Source organism: Archocentrus centrarchus, chromosome 19 (assembly GCF_007364275.1).
Source record: "Archocentrus centrarchus isolate MPI-CPG fArcCen1 chromosome 19, fArcCen1, whole genome shotgun sequence".
NCBI classification, from domain to species: Eukaryota; Metazoa; Chordata; class Actinopteri; order Cichliformes; family Cichlidae; genus Archocentrus; species Archocentrus centrarchus.
The window spans coordinates 24,333,302-24,347,971 of NC_044364.1; the positions used below are offsets into that span (position 1 = coordinate 24,333,302).

At 40.3% G+C, this 14,670-nt stretch overlaps 1 protein-coding gene across 3 annotated transcripts in view; it reads right to left on the reverse strand.

The window, feature by feature from the left end:
• Window positions 1–14,670, reverse strand: part of jmjd1cb (jumonji domain containing 1Cb) — an 88,753-nt gene that overhangs the window by 36,790 nt on the left and 37,293 nt on the right. For all 3 annotated transcript variants that reach the window (XM_030755869.1, XM_030755868.1, XM_030755870.1), the window contains exons 3-4: window positions 2,871–2,976; window positions 2,496–2,620 (exon numbers count right to left, since the gene is read on the reverse strand). In XM_030755869.1, the coding sequence (XP_030611729.1) occupies window positions 2,496–2,620; window positions 2,871–2,877 (132 nt within the window). In that variant the 5' untranslated portion in view covers window positions 2,878–2,976. The remainder of the gene's footprint in view (window positions 1–2,495; window positions 2,621–2,870; window positions 2,977–14,670) is intronic.

Consider the following 14,670-nt stretch of genomic DNA (forward strand, 5'->3'; position numbering starts at 1 on the left):
CCTCAAGTTGCCCTGATCCATCCATCAGTGAGAGTGGGTGTGAATCTTAGATAAAAGTGCTTAAGTACAGAAAAAAGCACTGTATAAATGTGTGTGATTGGGTGAATGCAGTAGAAAGTGCTTTGAGAGTTCAAATTGATTGGAAAGGTGCATATACACTACATTGCCAAAAACTTAAGGATCCAAATCAATGACTTCAAGTGTTCCAGTCACTTCCATGGCCACAGGTGTATACAACTACCGTATTTTTCGGACTATACGTCGCTCCGGAGTATAGGTCGCACCAGCCAAAAAATGCATAATAAAGAAGAAAAAAACATATATAGGTCGCACCGGACTATAAGTCGCACTTTTTTTGGGGGGGGGGGGGGTTGATAGAATCCGAGACTCAGAGCACAAATTCCATCTTGAACGGCAATTTAAAATAATAATGGATTAAAGAACAGGACGAACACGGTTACACCTACGTTATGCTAACGTAGCACATTCAGCTACATGACGCACAACGAACACGTGTTCGGTATTGTAACGTTGTAAACACACTTCCAAAGTCGGCGATATTCACAACAAAGGTCGTCTTTATTAACAGAAAAACGGCTGCTGTAGGCCACAGCCACGCCAACCACAACTACAACAGCGGAACAGCAACACACACACAGGCAAGCTCTCGGTCTTTTTCTCTCTCTCCATGCTGCCTTCACGAACCTCCCGAACAGTCCGAAATCCCACAACATCAACACGCTCTCTAACTAAGAGAATCGCTACAGTATGTTAACGTAACATTAAGTTATTCAGATAATCATAGCATAAAGAACATACTAACAAGTTAACCAAACCATCAATCCATTGAATTCTTCATCCTCGGTGTCACTTCTAAACAATTCCGTACACTCCGTAGACGAAGCGCCGCTTCTTCTTCTGTGTCGCGTTAGTCAGACTCGTCGTCAGCTGCAGTTCCAATTATTCCAGCCTTTCTGAATCCCAACAGGATGGTTTGTCACTGAAGCCCATGTTTTCTTGATCCATCCAATGACTTCCAGGAAAGTTGGGTGGCGCATTCTCCCAGTTGCCGTTAAGCTGTGCTCTCCGTCCATCATCCACTGCGCCCACAGGTTACGCAAGACTGCCTTAAAGCTGCAGTTCACGGAGCTGTCAAGTGGCTGAAGTATTTTGGTTCATGTGTTATAAATGTCACATATACGTCGCTCCGGAGTATAGGTCGCACCCCCAGCCAAACTATGAAAAAAAGTGCGACTTATACTCCGGAAAATACGGTAAGCACCTGGGCATGCAGACTGCTTCTACAAACATTTGTGAAAGAATGGGTCACACTCAGGAGCTCAGTGAATTCCAGTGTGGTATTATGATAGGATGCCACCAGTGCAGCCAGAAGTCCAGTCATGAAATTTCCTCACTAATAAATATTCCAGAGTCAAAGTGGAAGTGATTGGGAATGATAGCAAGTCAGCCAAGAAGTTGTAGGCCACGTAAAAATCACAGAGCGGGATCAGCAGATGTTGAGGCACATAGTGTGCAGAGGTTGCGAACTTTCTGCAGTCAATCGCTGCAGACCTCCAAACTTCATGTGGCCTTCAGATTAGCTCATGGACGAGCAGCTGCATCCAAGCCTTACATCACCAAGGTCAATGCAAAGTGTCAGATGCAGTGGTGCAATGCATGCTGCTACTGGACTCTAGAGCAGTGCAGACGTGTTCTCTGGAGCGATGACAAGCACTTCTCTGTCTGGCAATCTGATGGACGAGTCTGGGTTTGGCAGTTCCCAGGAGAACGGTACTTGTCCGACTGCATTGTACCAAGTGTAAAGTTTGGTGGAGGGGGGATTACAGTGTGGGGGTGTTTTTCTGTGAGCCAGGCCTTCTCATCCAACATCAGTGACCTCACAAGTGTGCTTCTGGAACAGTGGTCAAAAATTCCTATAAACACACTCCTACACATTGGGGAAAGCCTTCCCAGAAGAGTTGAAGCTGTTATAGCTGCGAAGGGTGGGTCGACATAATTTTAAACCCTATCGATCAAGAACATAATATCACTCAACTTCACATGTGGGTGAAGGCAGACAGGTGAATACTTTTGGCAATATAGTGTAAGCACCAGTCCATTTACCATATGGAAAATGGCTTTACTAAGCTTCCTGGAAACTGTAGCAGCTGGGAAACCAACTACTTTCATTTTTTTTTTTTCAATTTCTTTTTAAACAGTTTGTTAAGAAAAGTTCTTCTGGCATCTCATCTTTTGCTTTCATAAAAAATACCAAGATACATACTGTACATCACCATCAAGCCTAAAATATTGAAATCTGACTTTTGGTCCCTAATGAAAACTGTGATTTATATATTTCTAGTTGAGGTCACAAGTAATGACACATTTCCTTTACACTGTATCCATCTTGTTATTCCATTTCATGCAGTACAAAACTCAAATCTGTAACTTACTTATATAATAAAATTAAAATGTGTGTATGTGTATCCATGTACCTGGTCATTCATAACAACCATGTTTCGACTGAAGAGGTCGTGATGTGTAATGATACCAGTGAACCACTGGGTGGCTGAGTCTTGTCTATACACACGCACACGGTAGCCATTTAATGAATAGGGACCTGGAAGCAACAGGAAACAATTCTGTCAAGTGTTATAGTTCCACAGATAAAGTAAAAACTTTACTGCACGCTCCTCATTTTATAAAACACACCTATTTTAGTAATAACATGACCAAAGCAGTTAGCAAGAAAAAAAACAAAAAACAGATGGACTATGTTACAATGCTCTAACATACATAGTAACAATGGTGCAGAGAATGAATCTTAATGCAACGCTTAAAAAATAAAAATAAAAACAATGAAAACTTACCTTGCATAAAAATTTCCTGCACCTTCTGGTCTTTAAGCCAGCCCTTCACTTCTTCATGAAGCTGAGGGTTGTCTCTTAACACTGGGTTTTGACTGTCCACCTCATCCTGAAAGACACCAATGAATGCCAACAAATTATCAATACACTGAAACACATAGTTGTTTGAAGTGGTGAGTCAAAGTAACTTTTGAATATTTTTTTCACTGTCAGCTCAGAAAAGAACAAAGTTGTTCTGTAAAAATGACCTGGACACAGCTGGTTTACTGCATAGTAGATGGCAGCTCTTCTGCAGTTCATAATGATACTTGCTGGAATGTAGTTACTGTTTTACTTCGCGGTGGAAAACATAACATGATCATCCATTGTGGTTCTTTGTGTTTTTCTGAATGTATCAGAATGCTGATCTTTTCCCTCCTAATGTTCCTGCTTCCTCTGATGGATGTGTTTTGCGTTTGCAGCATCAGGATGACCTTTCACACACTGGGAGTTACTCTGACTGCATGTTGTGGGTTCTCACAAACAGCATGCCACACTTGGCATAATCTTCAGATATTTTACCTGTCCACTGAGTGAAGAACTGAATTTTTCAAACAAGCTTTTATTGAATAAGATCAAATGTTTGCATGCTTTTCTTTCTTATATTTCAGGAACTCTTTTGTGATGTTTTAAACCTCACATGTTCATGCTGCACTGAGAATTTTGGTCTTATGTCAACAAAAATGTTCAAACATGCCTTTTTGTTTGTTTGCTTTAGCAAACCGCAGACGGGCAGTAGTTAAAGCCCTGTTGTGCACACTGCTGTTATTTCGCCTGTAGTCACTTGAAGTCACCCAGTGTCCTTGACTTTCTATGGTTTCTGGTCACCATGTTGGTGTGAATCACTTCCAGTGTGGACGTAAGTTAAGTGCCAAGTGCCTGGAGGCATTACCAAGATGGCTGCCATAGACGAGACTTGCTTCTAGAAGGACTTTGGATAGATCACTGTTGTGCCCACTCACACCTGATTCTCACTGCAGTGACTGAAAAAAAAAGACTAAATTCTGTGAAAATCTTATGATGGTTAGGTTGCACTGAAACAAAATACATAAAATCTCACAGGGTCGATAAACCCATGAGCTACACTGTATCATCTGACAACAGACACAAGGCAAAAATCTAACATAGGTGGTTTTTAAAGACTTACTATTATATTTCACACTACTCCAAAGCTCTGTAGTCAGTGTGGACCCTTTTAATCGTGGTTCTGTAAATAAGTCAACAACTGTCCAAAAAACACACTTCTGCAAATATACAGATACAGGATTGCTGTTGTGCAACTGGTAACAACCAATAGTGAAACAAATAAAGACTACCCATATCTGCTGTATTTATGTATTTATAACCTGTCTATTACAGAACTGCAGAGCAGAAGAAAGCTTCAGTGAATGCAAACAGCCAAAGTTCACAGAGAGAAAAAGATGCTCAACATAAATTAAATGCTTGCTTTTCTGCTAGCACAACATCCTCACATAAAAAAGGTAAAAGATATAAGGTAGGAAGGATGAACAAAAAGGTCAAGAAAACAAACACCTTTTTTTCTTTTAAATTCAATCAGTAACATCACAGACAGAACAGAACATTAAAAGATGACTGAGTAACCAAACTACAGTCACCACCTACTCACAGATCTTCACAGATCACAGATCAGATGTTTAGGTGGTGCATCACAGATATGATACAAAATAGTAGCTGCTGACAAAAAAAAAAAAAAAAAAGTTGTGAGGTGGGGCACTTCCTCTCCTTTTTCACCACTTCCGAAACAAGTGGGGACCTCAACATCTGAAGAAGAAATAAATTCATCTAAATATGTTAAACATTTCCTTATTTGTTAAATCATCCACCCTCTCAATCTTCTTAACTAGTGGTCTGTTTACAAAAATATCAGATATGAGCACAACCTGAATGTGTACATACAAAGCAGAGCTGCAGGAGTCAAAAAGACACAGGCTGAGACTCAGCAGGAAGCAGTGCAGACGACATGAGGTCACAGCTTTCATTTCACCTTCATCTCCCTCTCCTCTCCCTCTCATCCTGCTTCAGTTTTCTACTTTCAAAACCTTATTTAACTCTAAATTAAAGCAGTATACACTAAGAATAGCACAGTGGAAAACACTGGGTCTCATATTGTATTTGTCCTTCAGGTGACTGATGACCCCGTCAGTGCCAACAATACACTCCTCTGACTCTCAATCCATCCCAATGATGCTACACAAACAACACTAGGTGTGCTTCTTTACTACCAAAACAATCAAGAAGTCAGTATGAAGCATAAAAAACTGACAGGACATGGAAATGGAGCAAAAATCTATATTGTGTACAACAACACAGAACCCTCTTTTTCATGTTGCACTTACAGTAAGTTAAGCTTATCCTTACACATGAGAAAACAAAGACATTATAATCGTATGGTCACAGCAAAGTTTTGCAGTAGTGTGAATACATTCAAAATATCTGCACAGAGGGCAGTTGAGGCAAATCTGTGCTCGCCACCATGAAGAGAGGTAAATCAGAATGCACACAAGTTAAAAATCACACAAGTTAAAAATCTATAAACTTTTGTCAAAAATCTGCTTCATTCTGTGTGATTAGTCCATCTGCTGAGATTCTCCCAAAGACTGTTCATCCTGTGGACACCACAGCTTTAGGATGATTTTTGCTTGCATACAGAGTAGAGTACTTGGAGAAAAGTGAAATTGTAGGACTTCTGAAACTGTCTTAAGAGCTTGAAAAAAGGCAATTGGAAGTTTTTTGAAAATGTTTCACCTCTCATCCTCTTTTCTCTTCTCTTTTCACCTTTTTTCAAGCTCATAAGTTTACCATGACCAGAAGATTACTGAGAATCTACACAGACTTCTGAAATTATGTTACTGTAACTTGATTCCAGCTATCAGTTTCTCACTTTCCTGCCGGCTGTTGGAAGCAAATATTCACATGACTGATGTGAGTTGAAACTTTACTTCGTGGCAAAGTCAGCAAACTTTCAAACCTTTTTATTTTCTTAAATCAGATTTGACTAGTGAGTCTATATGTGTGGTTTTCATATGCCCAATGACAAATCAAGTTGAAGTTATCTAGATGGCTTAAAATAACTTCCCAAATTAGTATGATGGCTGCCAAGTGGCGAGACTTTTCCTTCTAGATTCTAAACAGACTCTGAAGGCAGTTCTCTTACACAGTGTGAATCGATGGAACAGGTGACAGTCTGCGTATGAATGCAGAAGCATGCAACGCCAGGGAGGAGGGGCAAAACAGAGCACAGAGGGAGACAGAGCAACCTTTGTACTGGGATCACTGCAGGGCATAAAGCCAGAAACTTCCTCTGAAGCTGTCAGATGAACCCTACTAAAGTGGGGGTGTAGGGTGTGTGTCAGCTGCTGCTTTCCTGCTCCCCCAGACACACTTAATAAAAAAACAAACCTCTTAATTTTAGAATGCACAGAAATGACCTTATCATGTATACATTTATCACTGAAAGTCACCTTATTAAACCTTCAAAGAATCAGGAATCATCAAAAAAATCCATAAAAGCCATAACAATACTTGGTGACTTCTGTACTTTGTCTGTAGCTACCTGCTATGCATTTATTGGATGCTGCTTCTGAACTCCACTGAAAACCACTCCATAAGACTTGACTTTTCAAAATGAAGGCACACATCATTCAGGCAGAAGGAACTCATACATTTGTAGGCCTTATTTTAAGCAGCAGATTAATCCATATTTGGTGCTCTTGTGGGCATTTGGGGCAGCAGGACAGCATCTGTAATGTGTTTGAAATGTAATTTAAATGACTCAGCCATTTGGATACTAGACTGACAAGCACGCTACATCAACTGTGGTTAACAGTTGTCTGTTAATCTTTACCTCTGGTATTTGGAGTCACTGAATTAGACTGCTGTATATGTGCTGTTGGTGCCTTTTGGGGAATTTTTAATGGAATTGCCATATAAATAATTTTGCTTGAAGTGTAGTACAGCCCATACTGGAAATGTGCTCTTCAGCCAGAGACCATACAAAGTCAATAACATTCGGCAACTTTGCGCAGCAACGGGTCAAATAATTGTGCAGGTCCCAAATTAAACTTTTTTCATTTTTGAGTAACCAACTAAAACTACAAATGAGAATGAAAGATAGAACTGACTGATATATGACAGAGTGGTAAATACATTAGAGGGTTATGTTGGCAACAAGAGCCAGGAATGCGCCACAAGTAAATCACTTCCTGGGTGGAGCCCTCCTTTAGAATTAATTAGCAGGTAACAAGTATTGCACCTGTACAGTCTATGAATGTTGATTAGTAACCAAGCTGATCACGTCTAAATATGGTAATTTCTGATTCCATAAAAGCAACATAGCAATGGTAACGTTCAACTTTCAAAATGTAGAGTCCAAAACCAGTGTGTGATATCATGGTGTCTACATCAATCTTTTACACACAAAGGTTAAATAAAAAATTACAATATAATAAAAATGTTAAAGAGGCTACAGATGTCCTTTTATAACATTTTCACTTGACAGTAACAGAGTGTGTCTGCAGGAAGGTGGAGTGAAAAATGGGAAACTACCAGCTCAACACTTTCGAAAACACATTCACTAGAGTGTGATTGTGTGTGGGAATGTTAAGATAGAAAACACTTAAAGCGCTACATAAGAAGCAGTCCATTTACCATTTACAATTTTAATTTGTGTGTATTGTTTGATGAAACTCTCGAGTCAGCAGCAGTTTTATTATCTTACTCCTGTTCTTCAGCTTCAACACAGACCACAACTTTCTAGCAACAGGGACACATACAAACACAGAATTGAGCAGCAGGCTGGCTGGCCCACTAAACACTGACTTCATTGTACAGTTTATGCCAAACAGATTGTAGTCCCCGCCCTCTCCCACGCTCTTCCTCCCTCTGGTCTTCCTGTCCAGCTAAAACAGTGAGGGGAGTGGCTATGCCTGCAGCACACTTAGTGTGTGTGTGAGAGAGAGGAGGACTGTTTTGACTGCTCTGTGAGATTTAAACTTCTCTTAAAGAATGAGGAGCTCTGTGTGGGCAAGAGTGATTTAAGAATGGAGGAATTTGTATGGGTGTGTGTGTGTAAGGACTTCTTTGCAGTCAGCAGAGATGTCCTTATACACACACACACACATCCAAAAAATAAATTCATTAATAAAATAAATAAATAAGGCTTCAGTTCCCACTGATGTGGGAGAATGTGTAGTAGTGTCAGAGAGTATATTTGTATATTCTAGTCATGTGATTTATCATTAATTAATAAGTTTGTATTCTGTCTGCATTTTTGAGAGATGCTAACAAAAAACATTTATACTATTTATACATTCAAGTGTATAAATTCAGATTATATACTACAATAAAATATCACTCAATATCACTCTTCTGATTATGAGCCCAAGCAGGAATTTCTTTTAATGCAGTGTTTTTAATGATAGGAGACTTGGTGAATTCTTCAAGGTTCTTTTTTATGGGGTTTATTTTATTTTATTTTTAGAAATGTTATTCAGAAATTATTGGCTAACACAGCCATTTACAAAGTGATGAACCCCTTTATTTCTGAAAGATTTAGCCACTCCAGGATGATCTTTTTTATACCTGGTTATACTGGTGACATACTACTAACCTCCTTACCTTTTAAAACAATTTCATTTTTTGAGCACTATATACAGAAAATAATACAGGCCCAAGGATTAGTGCAGACAGCGTGGGTGACCTGCACATCTATGAAGACTATATATATAAAGTCATGCTCAATGACTTTATATTTAAGAAAATATTAATACAAATAATCCTACAGCATTCTGATGTAGAGTGAGGACAATAAAGACACCACAGGGCAAGATGAAGAAACCGTAATCTGCTTCACACTACAGGTGTGCCTACTGTATGTGGCTAGTGTTAAAAAACAAACTAACACACTGACAAAAACACAAAAACAAAAATCAGTTGACTTAAATCCAGGTTATGCCAGATTCTGTGGGGAGGAATGTTGTTGCTGTCACAGATATCAGCTGGTTTTGTGTGTGTGTGTGTGTGTGTGTGTGTGTGTGTGTGTGTGTGTGTGTGTGTGTGTGTGTGTGTGTGTGTGTGTGTGTGTGTGTGTGTCTCTGTATGTGTGATCCTAGATCCAAATAAAATAGGACACACCTCTGGGGATTATACAGACAGTATTCTGAACTACATCTTAAATAAGTTAAAAACCATAAGCCTTACATTTACCATACAGCTTTCTAAATGAACCATATTATGTCTTGTTAACAAGTGGTTTGATCACTTCATGCCATTTTGCCTGTCTGATTTCAATAATGCAAATTTAATGCACATTTAATCTAATCTCTGCACTCTCTACATTATGTGTACTATAAGCCAGTTAAAGGAAGGGGAAACACCGATTATGTCCACAGTGTAAAAGACAGAAGTAGGTTCCACGTCAGAAAACACCAACTGGGGGCAGCCAGCAGGGGGCAATCTTGGTGGTTGCAAAAAGACTTCTGATTGTATAGAAGTCTATACAGGATTAGGAGAGGCCCTGGGTTGTCTTTCTCTGTGGCCTCAGTAAACGTTAATGTTGACATTATGGGCTCAGTCACTACGTTGACTCATAATGCATTCAACAGAAAGTCAGTCTGGCAAATTTCGTTCAGATAGAAGAGACAGAAAGGAGTATTCAGACATGCTCACTGGCTAATGACTTAATCATAACACATACACACACACACACACACACACACACACGTGGGAAGCTATAAATCTATAAAACAAAATCAAACCATCAGTCAAAGGACATGGTAGCAGCTGATCTGACTGGTTGCAAACAAAGATAGACAAGTTGCTCTTTCTGACTTGCCTTAAACAGGAGACAGCGAGTGCAGAACAGAGTCTTCTCATTTGGTAGGCACTGAGTGGAACACAGTGTTCCAGACAGCACAATACAACAAGCTGTGTTCAGCTGCAGAGCACTGACACACAAACACACACATCAAACCACCTCACCAAACACACAACTGAGGCATGCACAACATAGTTACTGACAGTTTTGAAGCTACAGTATCTGCACAGTGAGTACTCATGTGTGGATGTGGAGGCGTAATTTGTGAGTCCGTAGTGAGCAGTCATGTATAAAATCACTTGGAGGATAGACTGCAACTGCACGTGCTGGCTTTATACTCACAATAAACTAAGCAGTGTCACATCCATATGGAGCACAGCAGTCAACCCTCATTGCACTCTACAGCCAACAGTCCTCCATGGCTACAGTATCCAACCTAGAACTAATTGTGGATGACTAATTCTTCATTACTAAATGAGATTTAGTTACAATGTGTACATCTTCTAAAGGACAACAAATCTGCAGTTAATTTTTGAGAACCATCAAGACAGTAGTGAGAGCTGATCTGAGGCAGTGCTGTCTTAAACTGTTCTGAGCTGTTTAAGAGAAGATATCGCATGTCAGTGTTTTCAATATTAACAATACTCATTAGATCAAAACAATTTTAAGCATACTCGAGGAGACTGACATTCTGTGATTATCTTTAACATTCTTATAAATACTTTTTGGTAACTAAAATTTAGAACAGACCCAAAAACTTCCATGGTAAAGAAATTAGAGAAAATACATGAGAAAGGATCTATACCACATAACGTCTTTCTATTTTTTATAATCTATAACAATAAGGCAGACAAAATGCAAACTTACAAAATATTCTTGTCATATTATACTCGCGTGTAAAGGAATATTACTACATAATGTGCCCATACTACATAATCTGCTGAGATCAATGCATTATGTATAACATCACTATAATCATAAGGCAACCATGTATAAAACATAATGCAACCATGTTGTTTACATTTGCGCAATATTGCTGAGCAGTAGGTATGGCTTTAATACTGCTAAATGATGAGTTATAGTCTGTACTATTTATAGCCACAAGTCATCCCTGATCAACATGTTAGACGATGCTCAGCCAATCAGCCTAACTTCAACTATTTCCCATATCTTCATGGTATGGATCTCTCTCTCTTTCATCTTCTTTAATCATCAGCTCCTCAAATTATTCCTTCCACCTTCTCATTCCACTCTCTTCATTCATTAGTACATTTCCACTGCTATCTTTAATCACTGTTGCACATCCTTTCTAGCTTGATCCTTCCTTAGCGTCCAGCTTGCATACAACTCACTCAAGCCAAGTGGGGTGGCTGTGGGTCAGGCGTAAGCAGGTCACCTACTAATGGAAGGTTGGCAGTTCAATTCTGGGCTGCATGCCAAAGTATCCTTGGGCAAGATACTGAACCCCAAGTTGCTCTCTGATGCAAGGGTTGGAGTGTGAATGTGTTTGAATGGTAGATAAAAAAAAAACAGCACTTAGCTTAGTTAATGTTGTATAAGTGCTTTGAGTGCTCAGACAGAGTAGAAAAGCACTATATAACAACTAGTACATTAGTCTGATGCTGCTTAGGTACATTGTCCTCTGACATCGTCTTGCAGTGTCCTCTTTCACACTGCACTTTCTGCATTAGATGTAGTGCACTTGTGTGCACCTTCCTCCACTCTTATACACCACCCTATGTCCCTCCCTCTTCCTGAAATATGTGTTGACTATAGCCATTTACACCCTTTTTACAAAATCTACTACCATCTGTCATTCTGCATTTTTCTCCTTAACACCATACCTACCCCAACACCTTATCACCTCTGTTCCCTTCACCTACATGTCCATTAAAGTCTGCTATAATCACCAATCTCTCTTCCCTCAAGACACTCTGTAGCACTTCATCCAGCTTACTCCAGAATTCCTTTCTCTCGTCTAACTGGCATCTAACTTGTGGGGCATACACACTGACAACATTCAGCATCAAATCTTTGATTTCCAGCTTCAAACTCATGATCTGTCTGACACTCCCTTCACCTCCACACTCCTGCCTTTCCTTCTCTCTTGCTGCCTCCTAACATGCTTTCCCACTCTCATCTTCCTTTGTCTTCAGCCAACAGTAGCAGAGTTTCCACTGGCACTCGCTTGGTCAACAGCACTGGAGGCAGTCATTGTCAACCCAGGCCCTGACCAATCCGGTTTTGAAATCTCATTCTTGATGATCCACATGCTGATCTGGCAAAGATTTTATGCTAGATGCACCTCCTGACGCAACCCTCCCCATTTATCCAGGCTTGGGACTGGCACTAGGAGTACACTGGCTTGTGGCCCCGTCATGGCTGAGTACTCACATAATTTTTATAGACAACTGAGATCAGTGGCGGTTTCTGATATGGGCGACATGGGCAGCCGCCCAGGGCGGCATTTCATCTAGGGCGGCATGAGCGCCCCCCTCCCCCCAACGCATTGCGATCGCCGCAGCAACGCCTACCGCACTACTCCACTTGTGGGGTAATGGGCGCCCTCTGCCTGCTGTGTATTGCATGTAGCTTTCTGCCATAGTCAGACGGTTGTAACAGAAGAAAAAGGGCAGGCGGGGGTTCTCCTCTCTGTCTCGCTGTCACTGCTTCACTCGAGCGTCACACACACAGCGCTGCCCCGCCCCCTTCTCCTCTCAGCCTGGGGTGCGAGTCGAGTGAAGCAGTGATGGCGTGAGAGTGAGACTGTCAGCCGGGTTCATTCATTCATGCCTGTACAGTTTGGGCCTGGTTACAGCCAACAGTAACCGCTGAATTATAAATAAAGGTGACTTTTGCTGGCAGTCTCTCGCCAAACCTTTCATCCTCACGGACACTGCCATATCAAGATTAACGCGAAGTGTATGTCCTAATATTGAAAAGTTTGCGAGATCTCGCAAAAGTAACTCAGGATCTCGCAAAACTTTGCGAGATATGCAAAACTGACTCTTTTTTTTTTTTTTTTTTCCTCCCATGTTCCACAGAATGAATCTGTGCGTCTAATAAAATTAGATGCACACAACTGATAGAACACAAAGCCAATTTCATTTATAATACTGTAAATATGGTCATTAAATCACAGTATTTGTGTGAACCCGAATCCTGATAAAAAAATAACACAAATACGAATCTAGACAGTTTGGACAAATGTTGGTGGATGGCGCAGTGTTGCCAGATTGGGCAGCTTGTGAACACATTGGGGTGGAATATTATATAGATATTTCTATATAATTATAAAATTATATAGATTTTATTATATAGATTTTACAATAAAAACTTCCTAAAAACCTACCAAATATGGTGAAAAGCAGCCAAAATTTTAACAAGTTACCCAAAGCTTGTATATTTAAATATATATCACACCTGGTGCTATTAACATGAGTTTCAGTGGAGGTTTTGTTGTGTTGGGCTGGCAACTGTCAGTCAGATCTGACAACCCTGGGGATGGGCGGTGGTGGTGGCGAATTGTGGCAGATGGAAAGGAAAAGGTCAAAGCCATCAGGTGCACAGTTTAGGAAAAAGAGAAAAGAAGAAGAGGAGAAACAAGCAAAGATAAAGGTAAGCAGAAGCTGTGTAATATTTCAGTTTCTTCCATGTTTTTTCAAATAAAAATTTAAAAGAAATTCTGAGTGTGCCTGTGATGGTGGGGGGACCTTCTGTTAAAGCCTGTCTGTCAGACCATGGCAGAAAGCTACATACACCACACAGCAGTCGCTCATTACCCCCCCAAGTGTAGTAGTGCGGCGATCGCTATTGTGTGTGTGTGTGGGGGGGGTGCCGGCGGGGATGCTCGCCCAGGGCGCCAAACAGGCTAGGACCGCCACTGACTGAGATAAACTAAGGATGATATTTTAAAACACACATCATAAGTGCACATCCGGCAACAAGGATGAGTTTGCAAGCAAAATGATTCCAGGCTGTTCCTGTCAAGCAGTGAACACCAGAACTTGTGTTTCAAGCCTTTTTGAGACTAACTGCAGCGTCAGTCAACTCAGTCAACAGGGCCATGATAGCCCTACCTCAGTCCCAGGTGTCTGAGGTAGCACAACAAGCCAAACTGTGACATGTGCTATCCTGTACCTGCTTTGTACACACTAACATAATTAGAATAGCCTACCCATCTTACTTGCCAGATCTGCATCCCTGCAAGTTTGTATTCCCCAGAGTGAAATTTAAGTTAAAGGGTTGCTGTTGTGACACATGGAGGAGGCTCAGTGTGTAACGTTACAGAGCTGGACTCCCAGGGAATGGTTCAAGCATGACAGAAATGCTCTGTGTGCTATATTACTTCACAAAGTGACCACATCCGACAGTTTAAAGCCAAATATAAATCAGGTACAATTTAGACAGCCCAAGTCTCTGACTGTATATCATACAGGAGTCCTGCACCATTTAAAACTTTTAAGAATTTAATAAATGTTGAAATTATTCACTATGTTCCAGATTTAACAAACAAGCCAATAGTACCAGTTGCGTATAGAACTATAAGCACTGCAATAATCTGTAAAGCACATTGTATACTTTTCTGTGCTATATGTGACAAACTCTCTGGATTTTCAACTGTTGGTCAGACAGCCGGGCTGAGGTGTTACTTTGATTTGTACTATAGTTTCACGATTCACTGCATTCACAAGGATTTTTGCCTAGTATGGAAGCACAGTAGCCCACTGGACATAAAGTGAGCCTCGACATCAGAGAATTTCATGTTTTTAAGATTTTTTTTTTTAGCTGATGGTAATTAGTTAACATAAGTTGTTGACTATCAGATGAACAGCTGAAACAGTACTAAATCATAATATTTGGTTTTACACTTGGTTTTTTTTACACCAATAGTTCTACTAACTCAAAGTCTCTGCTTATTTGTGTAAA